At 43.9% G+C, this 15,715-nt stretch overlaps 1 protein-coding gene across 3 annotated transcripts in view; it reads left to right on the top strand.

Moving 5' to 3' along the window:
• Positions 1-15,715, top strand: part of LOC126427327 (uncharacterized) — a 56,519-nt gene that overhangs the window by 22,196 nt on the left and 18,608 nt on the right. For all 3 annotated transcript variants that reach the window (XM_050089636.1, XM_050089638.1, XM_050089637.1), the window contains 2 exons: positions 298-425; positions 12,019-12,194. In XM_050089636.1, the coding sequence (XP_049945593.1) occupies positions 298-425; positions 12,019-12,194 (304 nt within the window). The remainder of the gene's footprint in view (positions 1-297; positions 426-12,018; positions 12,195-15,715) is intronic.

The following is a 15,715-nucleotide window of genomic DNA, read 5'->3' as shown; positions in this document are numbered from 1 at the left end:
TTGATACTTCTACCCTTAGGTTAATTTTTATTACTGGATCTACCTTAGGTGGTGGTACTCCTCTCTCTTTGCTTGATGTGCCCTTTAAATTTGTAGCTGGAATATGAGCTTTGTAAAGTCCAGTCAAGGTGTCCATGCTGTAACTCATACGATTAATGACATTGTATATTGATCTAGTTTCAATAGGTAAATGCTACCTGCATACACATTGTGGGGGCAGAAAGTGAAAGCTGTGCTTCCTACAGAAGTCTGATCCACTGGATTGTTCACCAGTCTGTCGTCTCCCGTCTTGTGCAGAACTGCAGGCCCAGGCGGCTGTTTTCTGGGAACGACTCTCCAGCTACTGGCGGGACTTGGCGCAGCTGCTCTCACATGGTGCGACGCACGCCTCGGAGCTGTTGGTTCCCCTCGCATTCGAACGTATGGTAAGTGGAGTTTTTTCCTCCTCTTATAATCTGTATTATACGTACAGGGGGTGAGAAAATGACACACACCACCTGGTCAGTTCTTGGAGACTGTTTCCCAGTTTACCTTCTTCACACTGTAGCTATCTTTGGCTCTCCATTTCTAATACTAACCATCTGGAAGAGTTCTGAACCAACCTCTACTTCTGTGAGCCTTGTGGGGCTATGATACAGGGAGGCTAAGCTCGGAATAGAGATCGTAGAAAATCGTCTGTATCTTTCTTTTCTCGTATTTGCTAGCTACTTCTTTAACACATTCAGATAACTTTGCATCCAATCCTGTTTTACAAGCTGAAGCATGTTAGCTTCATACTTGGTGGAGAGTGGTCTAGAGTCTCAGTGTAGCATTTCAAGACTCCATCAGCATCTTTTCTTCCTAAGAATCTCTACTCCATATGGAAGGCCTATAAAATTACTTCTCTCAACATGGAGGTTCGTCAGCTTCAAATCTCGTAATGAACCCGTATACGTACCACATAATTTATACAGTTCGTTACAACTGCTCAAACCCCTCCCACCTTAAAATTCACGTGACCATTTCCCACGACTCCATGACAAGACGATAGCGCAGCTGACACTTGTGGCTCGACGCCATTGGTGGCCCCCTGTGCTCACCACTGCAAGCCAGCACTGTCCCTGTGACACGGCAATGCCCCAGCCGCCGCAGCCACAGAGGACCTGCAGTTGAGGTCCACCAGTTAGCGCGTGTTGCGTCTGCGAGTGGCTTTGTTAAAGGCACTGTGCTACTACAGTCACAAGCGGAATATCTGGTGAATGGGTCAAGGCCAATGAAAATCTGTGCCAGACTAACGTGAAACCGGATGCTGCTTTCTGAGAGCATTCATCTTAGTCGTTAGCCTTTTGCACGTGTCTCGTGGCCTAACTCGAATCATTATCGAGTCTGAATTCTCTGTCTATGATTTATGAACACTATCACCAGTGATTTTCCCACTACCGAGAATAACAGCTATGTGGTCTTAACACATACACTGGACTCGCATTCGGGAGGACGACGGTTCAATCCCGTGTCCGGCCATTCTGATTTAGGACACGGCCGACTTCTTTCCCCATCCTTCCCTAATCCGATGAGATCGATGACCTCGCTGTCTGGTCTCCTTCCCCAAACAACCCAACCTTAACATATAGAATGGCCACTGTGCATTATGACTGTTTGGATTCTGACAGTAGTATACATGGAAAGCAAAATGATGCAGTATGATCTGTGTCTTTGTGTAACTTTTTGTGGGGTATGTAGCAACGTGCCAGTCCCTACAGTATCGTGTGAGCCTCATTTTGGATCCTTTGAGAAGAGAAATAGGCAATACCTGTTTTAGTGAATTGAAAAGGTTCTGAGTAGATTAAATCTTTTTCCTATAAATATTACGCATGTTTGCTGGATGGTAATTTCAAAGATTGATAGTAGCGGGTTCCGTATTTAAGAATGGTTTCTGCCGACATCGTATTATGTCCTGTCATTGCATCTTGTTTTCGTTACCATCATCCATGCATTTCACTGCAGCAAAGGCAATTTACCTGATACGTATCCAATATTTTGTAGAGTTAGTACCTCACAGCTTGCGAGAATGTTTAAAGGACGACTTCCTTATTACATTTGCGGCGCAGGTACTCTTCGTTGATCATACACTGGACCTGCTTAGTAAAAGTGTAATTGCGAAAGGTTATTCCGTGAACCAATGTTGTACAGATAGTTTCGATTTAAAGACACACTTTGCTTTCTGAATGAAACTTAAGTCTCCAGACAGCTGCAGCAGTCTTGAGGTATTCGTATTCGAGATAATTCCTCTCGTGATTCTTCACTACAGCCCTGCAGAGTAGTACGGCAAAGCGTGCTGTGCCCCAGGTAACAACGCAGCTCGCGATTTTGACCCTGTGCCTCTGGTAACTGGGCTCTCACATAATGCTGTGTACAGATATGTTTGTATGTATGTTTAGAATAGTTCAAATGGCTTTGAGCACTATGGGACTTAACTTATCACGTCATCAGTCCCCTAGAACTTAGAACTACTTAAACCTAACTAACCTAAGGACATCACACACATCCATGCCAGAGGCAGGATTCGACCCTGCGACCGTAGCAGTCGCGCGGTTCCAGACTGAAGCGCTTAGAACCGCTCGTCCACATCGGCCGGCATAGATTAGGTCTAGATGGCAGAGAGTGCAGTGACGCCATGGCAACGACGACGGATTCAACGTATTGGAAGGTGACGATTCAAAAGTGTGCACCACCTTCCAATTCACTGCTCCTGCAACACGATGGAAATTCTGAATTTTATTTTTCGTTTTCTATACTGCTTATCGAAGTACGGGTAAGAGTCGACTGCAGCCACATGTCACAATTACAGTGATTTTGGGTCGGTCCGTACCCCGGGCCCCCTACTGTGTGGACTCGGCCCGTGTCGCTGGCTGGCCTCCCTCGCCGTGTGTTGCTGTGACGCCCACAGCCGGGCTGTCGGAAGCGCGAAGCGGCTCAGACCGCAAACGGGATGTTAGCTGCCCGCTGACCGCTAACCGCACGCTGTCACAGCGAGGACGTGACGCACGTCCCACACACACACACACACACACACACACACACGTAAAAGTGTGCAGTATTCCTGGCGCACATCCGCAAAGCTCTACTTACGCAAATACGACTTTGAGGCGATAAATCGCGATACCCTCTAGAACCGGTCGGCCATGTATGTGTGTATGTAAATTTAAAAAATATTGTATTGGAAGAGGGTTTCTTTGTTCTCTGGCACCTGCCATCAATATAAAACTGATAAAGGAGGTATTTCATTCAAAAAATATGAAAAAGAAGACCAACTGTGTTGTGAAAATAACTGAAAGCCTTTTAATTTCCATTTTTTCTCGTATTTGTGATATACGTAACAGTTTTGTTATTTCGTAATTGATTCATTACAATATACACATTGTTTTGTAATAAGGTTTTAATTTCCAATGTCTATTAAACACTTATTAGTAAGTCAGAGAGAGAGAGAGAAGTTTTCAGTGTGTACATACTTAGAACAGCAACAGCAATGGCAGCTCAAAAACAATACACACACACACACACACACACACACACACACACACACACACGCACGCACCATAAACATATCAAATACTTTCTTTACATGGATGCATATTCTACATGTTCCACACGAAATATATACTCTCTCTCTCTCTCTCTCTCTCTCTCTCTCTCACACACACACACACACACACACACACACGCACACACACACATGGACGCACGCAATGTGCAATGAAACATTCATAACCTCAAACATGCAGTCAGAACTGTGACAAACAGTTCATCAAACTATTCCACACAAACCTAGTCACGTGGAACACCTTTCTACTAACAAATAAACCCACCCAGACACATCAGTAAATAGTGTAGGTGCAGCAGATTTCCACACCTATGCCCCTTCGATGAACCACTTGTGATCGTGATAGGACACCCCTGCTTCCAGCTGGAATTTCAGTATATACCTCAGTATATAACCTCGGTCGAAAGGTCTCCTGATAAGCATTTGTGGTGCAGCGCCAATGCCCTAGAGGAGGCACCTGTTGAAGTCCCTGAACGTGAAAGTCTTTCAGGCTGTGCAAATCACCGTGTCTGTCATGCAGACTTGTGGGATAGTCCAGCTCTACCTCTAGGACATATCCCTCAACAGCATCAGCAGCCACATATTTGATCTCTTTCCCCAGTCTGGTGATTTCCCCTTTGGACATCCATGGGAGCCCTTGAAAAGGGAGACTTTGTTGCCTGGTTTGCCTTTAGAGACAGTTTACATCCAGGTAAAGGATGAAACTGAAATCGTCAGACAACCTGTACTCCCCCTCGATTATTTGCAAGTTATTTGCCTTGGCATACCTGCGCACACATTGGCAAAGTCAATCGTGAATTGCGTGTTCCAGGAAGACATGCATCTCAACGTTGGTCAAGAATTCGCTGCTGGCTTGTGTCTTTCTAAACATGGAATCCAATCTCAGCCATATGCTACAGAACGCGAAGATGTTGGCGGTCAGATGTACATTGGTGTTCATCATTTTACATGTTCTGATAAATCAGAGATGCCGAAGTCCTGCTGTTCATTCACCAAGTGCCCGTTCTTTCCATTCATTATGGAAATGCCTCTTAGTTTACTAGAGAATCCAGATATTCGTATGGAAAGACCCCTTCTGCGTCACAAGTTAAAACTCTTGAAATTCTACATCATCGAGATAAGTGGCTCCCTTTGCCAAGAATATCTTCAGGAGGCGTTGGTTCAGCAAATTTCTAAAGAGACGTGAGCATGAAGCCTTGTGAATCCAGGAAGTAGAGCATTATTCTTGGTGTGATCCTCTTTGAAGCGGCATGTATTTGTCAACGGTGTCAGCAATGACACTGATCTTATTATCCTACAACCCAGACTCGTCAAAGTGCTGAACTAGAAAGTGGGCATCATGCTCACTTAAATTGTGGAAAAGATGGCTGTGTGCTGTGGCAGTTAGTACTTAAAGTTTCATGGGTTGTCAGCTGCACTCTGGGACTTCCCCGTTAGTGGCAACAGTCTCTACAGGGAGCTTCCTCACCTCTGTCCAGACAGTCCCCAGATATAACGATCAGCTGCCTGCTTGTACAGTGCATCATTCTCCTTCACGTTGGTCATGAGGACGTTTTCACTATAAATATTATAAACATCCCGTACAAGACTTTCAAGCTCAGTGAGAAACCATCTCGCACTATTCCCTTGACATAAGATTTTAATTTTAGAGTTATACGTGTACAGAACTTGATGGGTAGCCACATATCGTATGCATCATTTTGTGGCAGTGATATGGGAGGCAGAGGCACCACGTTCACACTGTACCGCAGGAGCTAGGAGGCGCTCTAAATCGACGTAAACAACGAAGGGACAGAAGTGTTGGTGAGAGGCATTCTTAAACTTCGAGAACCGTTTATCCTTGATAAGCATTTCCACACATATTGTTTCCTGGCTCTAGCAGCCAATCAGGTGTCTTTCAAGATACATGCTCCTGGTAAACGACTTGAGACATCTACAGCAAAAATATCTTGCACCTTTCTTGTTTTCATTTCAAAGGAACGTAGGTGGGACATGCATTTTATCCAAACGTTGTGTTGCTTATCGTCTTCAGAGATTAGCAGCCGGTCTATACTTTTTGGATGTTTCTCGGCTAATATGGACAAGAAGAAGGGACCACCTAATTTACCCTCGACTTCTTTGTCGATGTACCACACAGCGTGTTAATGTTTGTCTTCTTCTTATGGCTTTCCTACATTCGGCCATAAACGAGAAATTAGGACGTCAGTGGACATCTGGTGTTTGTTGTGTATCTGTATGCCCTGTATTTTTAGGGTAATTTCTATCGCTAGCGAGAAACAACCATGGAAATCAATTTAAATTCCTCTCATCATGATTCTGGGCATTAGGACATGCTTTTTGTTAGCAGTATATACTTTTGAAGAGAGATGCAACTGGACCCCACAATAAGTTGATCAAAATCTTATGAACATAAATCAAGGTAGAGCATACAGCTGAGTGTCTTACAGGACTCCCTTTCCTGCACCTCAGAAAAGTGACTCAGTATGACCACTCTGGTATCGACTCACCCCATGATGTCACGACAGCTCTCCCCCTAACTTGGATAATGCTCTTCCACTCAACAACACGTCGAACTTCTAATAACTCTGCACACAGGAAGGAGAAAGAGACGCAGTTGATAAGTATCTAAGGAAGGAGAAATAAAAATCCGTATTCGTATAATAATAATAATAATAAATTCTGAGTACTTACACATAAAACTGTTGTTGTGTTCATTACTGGAATACACTTCCAGCAACTATTCATCAGTGGGCATGTTTGTCATTAAGGGCATATCCAGCATGGGTACTAGAGGAGCTGTATGACGTCGGCAGGGGAATGTGTCTGAAAGAATTTGGACAAACCCAAACGAAAACACAGGTGCAAAAGAACTAGTAGCTGGCGCTCGTGTCTAAACAACGATATTCGCATTGAGAACATATACAAACTAGACCATCTCAAAAATAACAAACAAAACATTTAATACTGTAGAATAAGCGATATCTGCCTCTGAACAATCGAAGTCGTTCCCCAGAGATCATCATCATCGTCATCATCATTATCAGCTGCTGGGTTCAGATCCCACAGCGAGTAACGCCCGCTCACAGCTAGAAAAGAAGAAGTAGAACCCATAAGAATCACTTACACTACTAGCCATTAAAATTGCTACACCAAGAAGAAATGCAAATGATAAACGGGTATTCATTGGGCAAATTTATCATTCTCCAACTGACAGTGATTACATTTTCATGGAATTTCGGTGCGTAGATCCTGAGAAATCAGTACCCAGAACAACCACCTCTGGCCGCAATAACGGCCTTGATACGTCTGGGCATTGAGTCAAACGGAGCTTTGATGGCATGTACAGGTACAGCTGCCCATCCAGCCTCCACACGATACCACAGTTCATCAAGAGTAGTGACTTGCGTATTGTGACGAGCCAGTTGCTCGGCCACCATTGACCAGACGTTTTCAATTGGTTCTGTATCCAGAAAGGCCCGTACAGGACCTGCAACATGCGGTCAGGAATTGTCCTGTTGAAATGTAGGATTTCGCAGGGATCGAATGAAGGTAGAGCCACGGGTCGTAAGTCATCTGCAATGTAACATCCACTGTTCAAAGTGCCGTCATTGCGAACAAGAGGTGACCGAGACGTGTAACCAATGGCACCCCATACATCACACTGGGTGATACGCCAGTATGGCGATGACGAATACACGCTTACAATGTGCGTTCACCGGGATGTCGCCAAACATGGATGTGATCATCATGATGCTGTAAACAGAACCTGGATTCATCCGAAAAATGACGTTTTGTCAGTCGTGCACCCAGGTTAGTCGTTGACTACACCATAGCAGGCGCTCCTGTCTGTGATGCAGCGTCAAGGGTAACCGCAGCCACGGTCTCAGAGCTGATAGTCCATGCTGCTGCAAACGTCATCTAACTGTTCGTGCAGATGATTCTTGTCTTGCAAACGTCCCCATCTGGACATGGCTGCACGATCCATTACAGCCATGCGGAAAAGATGCCTGTCATCTCGACTGCTAGTGATACGAGGCCGTTGGGATACAGCACGGCGTTCCGTATTACCTTCCTGAACCCACCGATTCCATATTCTGCTAACAGTCATTGGATCTCGACCAACGCGAGCAGCAATGTCGCGATACGATAAACTGCAATCGCGATAGGCTACAATCGGACCTTTATCAAAGTCGGAAACGTTATGGTATGCATTTCTCCTCCTTACACGAGGCATCATAACAACGTTTCACCAGGCAACGCCGGTCAACTGCTGTTTGTGTATGAGAAATCGGTTGGAGACTTTCCTCATGTCAGCACGTTGTAGGTGTCGCCACAGGCGCCAACATTGTGTGAATGCTCTGAAAAGCTAATCATTTGCATATCACAGCATCTTCTTCCTATCGGTTACATTTCGCGTCTGTAGCACGTCATCTTCGTGGTGTAGCAATTTTAATAGCCAGTAGTGTATAAACAAAAACACTGTAGAAAATATGTATACTTGCTTTCATCCTCAGCCAAGGTGACCATGATGAATGACATCACGCCGTCGTCGGTAAACAGTGACAACAGTACGGCGTCATCATTGTTATCCAACGTGCGTGGCCATGACTGCAGTCACCATCGTCGTCACGGATACCGCACGAGCGCTTGACTCCGATATCAGGGCTGGCTGGCAGTCTGAGAGAGAGTAAGACTCGGGTGGCCCTCCGCAGGGCTGTTTACAAACCCCTTCAGCCACGCAGCGTGCGCTGATCATCAATTCAAGTCGCAATTCATCAAGCTTCTTCTCTCACCACTAATATTACTTACACATAGCCCATTGCGACAGTTCCCAGCGTGTTGGTACACATTTGAACATGCCCCTCACAACTTGCTACTACTCTCATTACTTACCAAGCGTGGACGCAAGGCAGCAGAAACGGGTTTATTTCTCGTAAGAAAAGAACTTCCACATATTAAACGAGTGGGATTGTGCTGCGACAGAAATGCGCGAAACGGAATATGCTGGCTGCAAGTAGCTGCTGATCGGTTACGTTTTGAGTGACACATTGTAGAGACTTGGGAAATCATCTCGACAGTTCTCCAAAAAGAGTGTAGATGTCGCCTGGTAAATAACCATAGCTGACAAAAGAACTGTAAAAAATGAGCTCGGGAGTATCTAAATAAGTACAAAAATTTTAATAAGAAAATAATATTTGCACATATCTGCAACAAAAGTAAATCCGTTATTGTCTCCACCACCGTACACTTGCCTAAGGTGTCTGACTGACATACAGTTGAATGATTCCAAATTCAGGATGGCAGTGTTCTTGAAAATATCCCACATTCATACCTCCACCTCACGACCTTTGACTGCATGACGCTCTCTCTGTGATCACAGTTTCGGAGTGATGTCAGCATATCCTCACAGGTCATTGCTGTATCGTGGCGGCTACTGCGATAGTGGAATCACGCTACTGTCATCCAAGACATGTCACACTTTATTGTTCTGAGCAGCTGGGCGGAAGTGACAACTGTGTAGAAACTTGTCGAAACACAGACTGAGTCGATGCGTGTGACAACAGCTACATCTTTAATCATATTTAAACATGAAGCGGCCGCACTCGTCGTGGAGGCCTCGCCCGTGAGCAACAATGTTGTACCAGGAGACAGGCAGCTTGTACCCTGGCAAGCAGGTCTTCAGCTGTATCTACAGGGGTTTCGTACACCTACATCTTGGCATAACCTCAGAGAATGAAGTCGAGGGTTGTAAGATGCAGCGATCGCAATGGCCATCAGAGATGACCCCCCATTCCAGTCCTACAATGAGTGTGAGTATTCTTCAGGTGCTTGCAAACATTAACATCAAAGTGAAATGATCTTGGATAATGTCCTAAAATACCTTGACTGAGAATCTTTGCTGTTGGCCTCCGATATGGGTGGCGTGGATGTTGTCCTCATTCTAGATCTGCCTGTTTGGCTTTTGAAAACAACATTACGGATGAATGCGGCCTCATCCACAAACAATACAAACTGTATGAAGTTGGACAGTACAGCGCTGTGAACGATACTGGATTGACACAAGCAGACATAGGGCTCGAAATCCGTTTGTCCCAGTGCTTGCACATTTCGTCTTTGATTACTCATTGTGCACTGCACACAGCAACACATCTCACCATGAACACGACATAAGCTATCTGATGCAATGGACAGCTGACAGCAGGGTCAGTGGTGTGCTTGCGGCACAGGTTAATGCGCCACTGCGATGCTTGAGTGCTACGAGCCTAGTTGTGTACAGTAGGTCCGTTTGGTGGTCAGGTGTCTACACTGTTTATCAGCTGCTACTGTTCCAGTGCACAACGGACACCCGAGATCTTTGCAAGGGTGTGAAGAACTGCAGGCCTCATTGCAATACATGCATTCATTCAGACTGACAGTCGTTGCTTTGAAGAATTGCTATGACTACATTGTTGTTAGGTGGTGTATGCTGTGTATGTCCTTAACACAATAAATATGCTCTTTCGAGTATTGGATCCCTATCTCAATATAATCTATTGTGGAACCACTGTCACCTGTTTCAGTGTGACCCAAAAGGATTGGGCACCCCACGTACAGAGAACAAGAGCAGTTCTGTCCCACTTCTCTCAGACTCTCCCGACGGCACCCATGTCTGTGGTGAGCACTCACCTTCCAGAACAACATACTGGGTGATGCTAGAGTAGATAGAAAAAACGAAAACAGAATGGGAAAGTGCCAGCGGAACTCACGCACTAAGGGTTCTGTACAAACTACCCATTCTGGGAATCGAGATTCCCAATAATTTTTTCCTGTTATCGACACTTTGTAGCTTTACTGGCAAGATACTGGTCCCAGAAATACCAAGATCGATTCAGAAATTCTACGGTATTTCCTCAGCCCAGCCCAAACAAACAAGAACAAGCAAGCAGAGGACTTTAGTTTATGTATGTAGGGAGAGTAGATTTAATAACACATTTCCGTTTACGTACTAAATCATGAATACAACATACATTTTATGTTTGGATGCAGTAATGTTCGTATGTTATACTTTCAAGAGGTCATGAATACAAAGTATGTCCAAATCGAAAACGACATTTTTATGTGATATAATTAAAAGTTAACAAGTTTCAGATTTTTTGCTTTACTTGTACCGGAAAACTTAGTTGTTGCCAAATCTCATGATTCCAAGTCAATGGAGAGCACCCTATAGGTTTCGATGAGTGAGTTTTCGATTATCAAAACACGAGACATAAACGGCCGTCCGTATCTGTTGACTGGAGTGAGTTCTAAGCTTACAGTTTTTACGCCTCCAAGGGTCCATATACCTTTGTATGTGGCATAATTTGAACATGATACCCAGAACTGATCCAGAGAAAAAGATTCCCAACAGATGGACAGATAAATAGACTGATAAAAAAATAATACGAAAAGTATTTTCTAGAGTTATATAGTTACCAATTATGGATTTTAAGATTTTTTCCTTTATTTGCACTGTGAAATCTGGTTTCTTTCAAAATGTCATGATTCTAAATCAACAGGGAGCACCTTATGGATTTTTGTGAGTGATTTTTCAAGTATGATAATATGTCATTTAAATGGCCTTATCTTTATTGCAGTGACTTAGAAGCCTACAATGTGAACAACGTCAAAGGAGCATAGACCTTAGTATGTGACATAAATGTGAACTTCGTACCAGAAAAAATGATCTTAACACTCGGACAGTCAATACATTCCTCCAAATCTGCAATATTCGAACCGTGTTCAGATACAGACGACATCGTGTTAGATGACCAACAAACGCAAATTTTCGGCAAAAGCGATCAACCAGGCAACAGACAAACGCTACAAAATTTTGAGTCAAACTGACATTTCGTGTGTGCACAATTAACTCAGACAATGTTTTAGATATGGAGCGGCTGATGTCTATCATTGCGTTTGTAGAAGGTCATAACATGTGTTCAAGTTTCTCACAGCGTTGGTAACGAGTAGGATTTTGACGGATTTGTCAACAGTCTGGCCATTCTAGTTCCGAAAATCGTTAAAAAGTTTGAATAGATTTTCGTCAGAGTTCCAGTCACGCCATGTGGCTTTACACGTAGGAAGTCGACGCTGCTGGCAACTCCAGAACATTTCAGTTGGATACATCCGCAGGGGAGTATACATTCATAAATTCAGACGTCTGTAATGTCAACTACCAAGAAATATCTGCACCTCTCTTATCTGATGTCACAGTTTGAGAAATGTATTTATTTAATAAAACCCCACTAGGCATCTGCTGTGCGTTAATGTTTTTATGCCTGTACAAAACTGAATGTACTATTCTCATGCGCTGGCAGTAATTTCAGTGTCATGTAATAGTGCTACATGTAACTGTATACTAAGACAGGCTGCTGCTTGTGGATGTTATGAAAGTTATTTGAACTATTTTCTGTGTGTCTCAGGGTAACCACGCAAGTGATCAGCAACTCCACGGTTGGATTAAGGACATGGAACGTGTGAAAGACATGCTGCGCACGAAATTAACCGGATGGGTACAGGACTTGCAATTAGCCAGCAAACAGGTGGAGCACTACGAGGTGGAAGAAGACAAGGACGGGCCAGGGCACGTGATACTCAGGTATAAACCAGTGTACACTCAAATGTCTGTCGCACTCACTATGGTTTATTGGAGTTTATCTCACTTTTATCCATGGAAGTATTCATTAAAGTTATAGAAAACACAGGGATCATTTAATTCACAATGGAGTAAAGAACTAGCACTAATAGACAGTAGTGAAGGACATGGTTAAAGAAACTCGTGATTTACAAAGGTTTTTGACTCCGTTTAGCCTTCGATTTTTTGATTCGTATTGTGTCTTAAAATGTGCCACGTATTACATAACAGACCAGCGGAGAAAACTGACACAATAAACGATGTTACTGCATTTACTAGAGAAAGTATTGATGGTTACAGACACTTCTGAAGTTTTCATAATTTGTGGAAACAATGATGTGGAACCTGACACGATAAGTTAGCGTGTCCTCGTCTTATTCGGGGGAAAAAACCACTTCGGGAGTAATTACGGTAATACCGTGTAGTTGCGACTCTAGTCCAGATACTGGCATCCAGTCGGTGAGGAAAAGAGGCCACAAGTCATGTTCATCTCAATAGATGGAGGAAAAATCTAAGCAGCGATGAGGGCAGGAAGCGGATAGCCATCGTTCTTATATTTTGTCCTGTGGTTTGTGTGTTTAAATCAGTCCGTAGCATAGAGCGTAAATACTGGAGGTTGTGAGCGGGAGGAAAGCGGAATAGTCTCTCGAGTGGTTGACATATGGGGCCGTGGAATGGAGTATTGTAGGAGATATGTTGGCACTATGGAGGGTGACCAGGTGGCTTCCTGTGTGGGAATGGGCAAGCTCCCAGCAGACACCCCAGGTTTTGTGGCGGTGTTGTTGGATTCTTTTATGTGGCTTATTGTGGGGTAGATATGGAGGTGGAAGACGTGGATTAGGATGGACAATTAGACTCAGTCGTGATTACTATCAATAGGATGAAAGACTTATGCAGTTATATCTAAAGAGGTCGCTAGGGGAGTCACTTTGGGATGAGTGTGTCTGGGAAATGGACTAGGTCTTCTGAAACGAAGGTGATCAACCGACATCCACAGTTAAGTTCATCATGAGAATTGATGTGGGTAAACAGCTGTGGAGTGGCAGTGGTCAGTGTGAGGAACGAAATTATGTGCTATAGGATGATGACAGAGACAGGCAGTAGCACAGACCACGGTCAGGGTGGTAAAATACACACTCAGGATAAAGTATTATGCAGGATGATTGAACATGATTTGTAGCCAACTGGAGCTGTTTTTGAGGAACGGTATTGTTACTCCACAATGTTTATTGTGTGGGGATTTTTGGTTTGCTACTCCACATTTGTCATCAGAACTGTGAGATTGTTACTGGTTCACTGTGTACGGACACATGCAGATAGTGTGACGGGATAAAACTATCGATATTGTGTCAGGCAGTGGGAATGAAGGTAACAGTGGTTGGGAAGGTGAACTGAAAATCGGAGATGGGTAGATTTCCAGACAGGGATGCACTACACAAAGGAAGCAGCTAATCGGATAGCAGAGTACTTGTGGAGTGCACATGGGGGGTTTCAGACTAGCCAGTAGTTTGAAGTACTCTCATGAACACTCGCCAGTTGGTACACATTTAGGGAAATCAGATACCTTTCAGAGTAAAGTCAGTTCGACTCTGAAACTTTTATCAGTCAGCTGTCGAAGTATTTGTAACATAGTTCCCAAATTTACTCTCCTCCATGAACGTTCTCAGCCTCAAATTATTCTTGAATTGAGATCTGGCTAAGACCCAAAGTAAAAAAACTCTGAGACATTTAGCGAGTCTTGGAATGTTTATCGGAAAGACATATTCGCCGCCGTAGGACGGGAAGTGTTCATTGCAGTTGACAAAAAATATTCTCTTTACTGAGGTTGAATTTGAGTGTAATAGTGAGGTTACGTGGTCGCACATAACTGGACTAGGTGAAACCATATTAGTTGTTGGCTGTTTTTACCACCCACCCGACTCCGCTGGGACAGATGTGGAGTCATTCAATGAAGGCAAATAGTCAGCATTGCATAAATATCCAGATCACGCGACACTAGCTGGCGGTGACCTTAACCTACCGAGTATAGACTGGGACGTCTATGGATTCACTGCAGGTCGTGCAGAAAGACAGTCTTGTGAAGGACTTTTGAACACGTTTTCCGACAACTGTGTTGAGCAGCTAGTTCGTCAGCCAGCACAAACAGGCACGACCTTATCGATGGCGTCAGCATAGAGATGGGGATCAGTGATCGTGATGTCATCATAGCGACTATGGTTACGAAAGTCAGTAAATCAATCAAGAAGGCTAGGAGAGTTGATATGCAGTTGTCAGCGTCTCACTTAGACAATAAAATACAATCATTTAATTCCAGAATTATGGCCATAGAGGAATTATGGCTAAAGTTTAAAGAGACTGTAAATCGTGATCCGGAAAGTATGCGCCTACTAAGCGGATCGAGGGCGGAAAAGACTCATCGTGCTTTAATAACAAAATTCGGAAAATGCTGAGGAAAGAAAGGCTGTTACATTCTCGGTTCAAAAGAGAACGCGCAAATGAGGACAGAAAGATTTGTAGAGATTCGTACGTCTGTGAAAAGATCTGTGCGCGAAGCATACAACAGCTACCACCGGAGAAGCGGAAAAAGTTTTGGTCCTCTGCAAAATCGTTAAGCGGATCTAACGCTTCTATTCAGTCACACGTTGACCAGTCTGCTTTTGGCGGTAGAATATTCCAAAAGGAAGGCCGAAGTTAAAAATTCCTCGTTTAAGAAATCGTTGACGCAGGAGAATGGTACAAACGTGCCGTCGTTTGACCATCGCACAGAGTCCCGTATGGAAATCATAGTAATGAGTACCGCTGGCGTAGAGAAACAGCTGAAACAGCTGAAAATAAATAAGTGGCAATGCCTAGATGGAATGCCAGTTTGGTTTTACAAAGAGTAGTGTACGGCATTGGCCCCTTACTTAGCTTGCATTTACCGCGAATCTTGCGATCAGCGCTAAGAACCAAGCGAATGGAAAAAAGTGCAAGTGACTCTAGTGTATAAGAAAGGTAAAAGAACGGACCCACAAAATTACAGACCAATATCCCTAACACCTGTTTCCTGCAGAATCCTTGAACATATTCTCAGTTCGAACATAATCAACTTTCTTCAGACTAAGGAGCTTATGTGCACGAATCAACGCGGTTTTGGTAAGCATCGCTTCTGTGAAACTCACCTTTTCCTTTTCTCGCATGATGCACTGAGAGCTATGGATGAAGGGCAACAGGCAGATTCCGTATTTCTAGATTTCTCGAAAGCATTTGACACGGTGTCCCATTGCGGGGTGCTAACGGAAGAACGAGCATATGGAATAAGTTCAGAGATATGTGTGGCTCAAAGATTTCTTACGTAATAGTATGTTTTCGTCGTCGGCGAGTGTTCATCAGAGACAAAGGTATCATCAGCAGTTCCCCATGGAAGTTGATAGGACTTCAGTTGTCCTCCATATAATAAATGATTTGGCGGAGAAGGTGGGCAGCAGTCTGCAGTTGCTGGCTGA

Source organism: Schistocerca serialis, chromosome 11, assembly GCF_023864345.2.
Source record: "Schistocerca serialis cubense isolate TAMUIC-IGC-003099 chromosome 11, iqSchSeri2.2, whole genome shotgun sequence".
Classification (NCBI taxonomy): domain Eukaryota; kingdom Metazoa; phylum Arthropoda; class Insecta; order Orthoptera; family Acrididae; genus Schistocerca; species Schistocerca serialis.
This window is presented reverse-complemented; position numbering and strand designations above follow the sequence as displayed.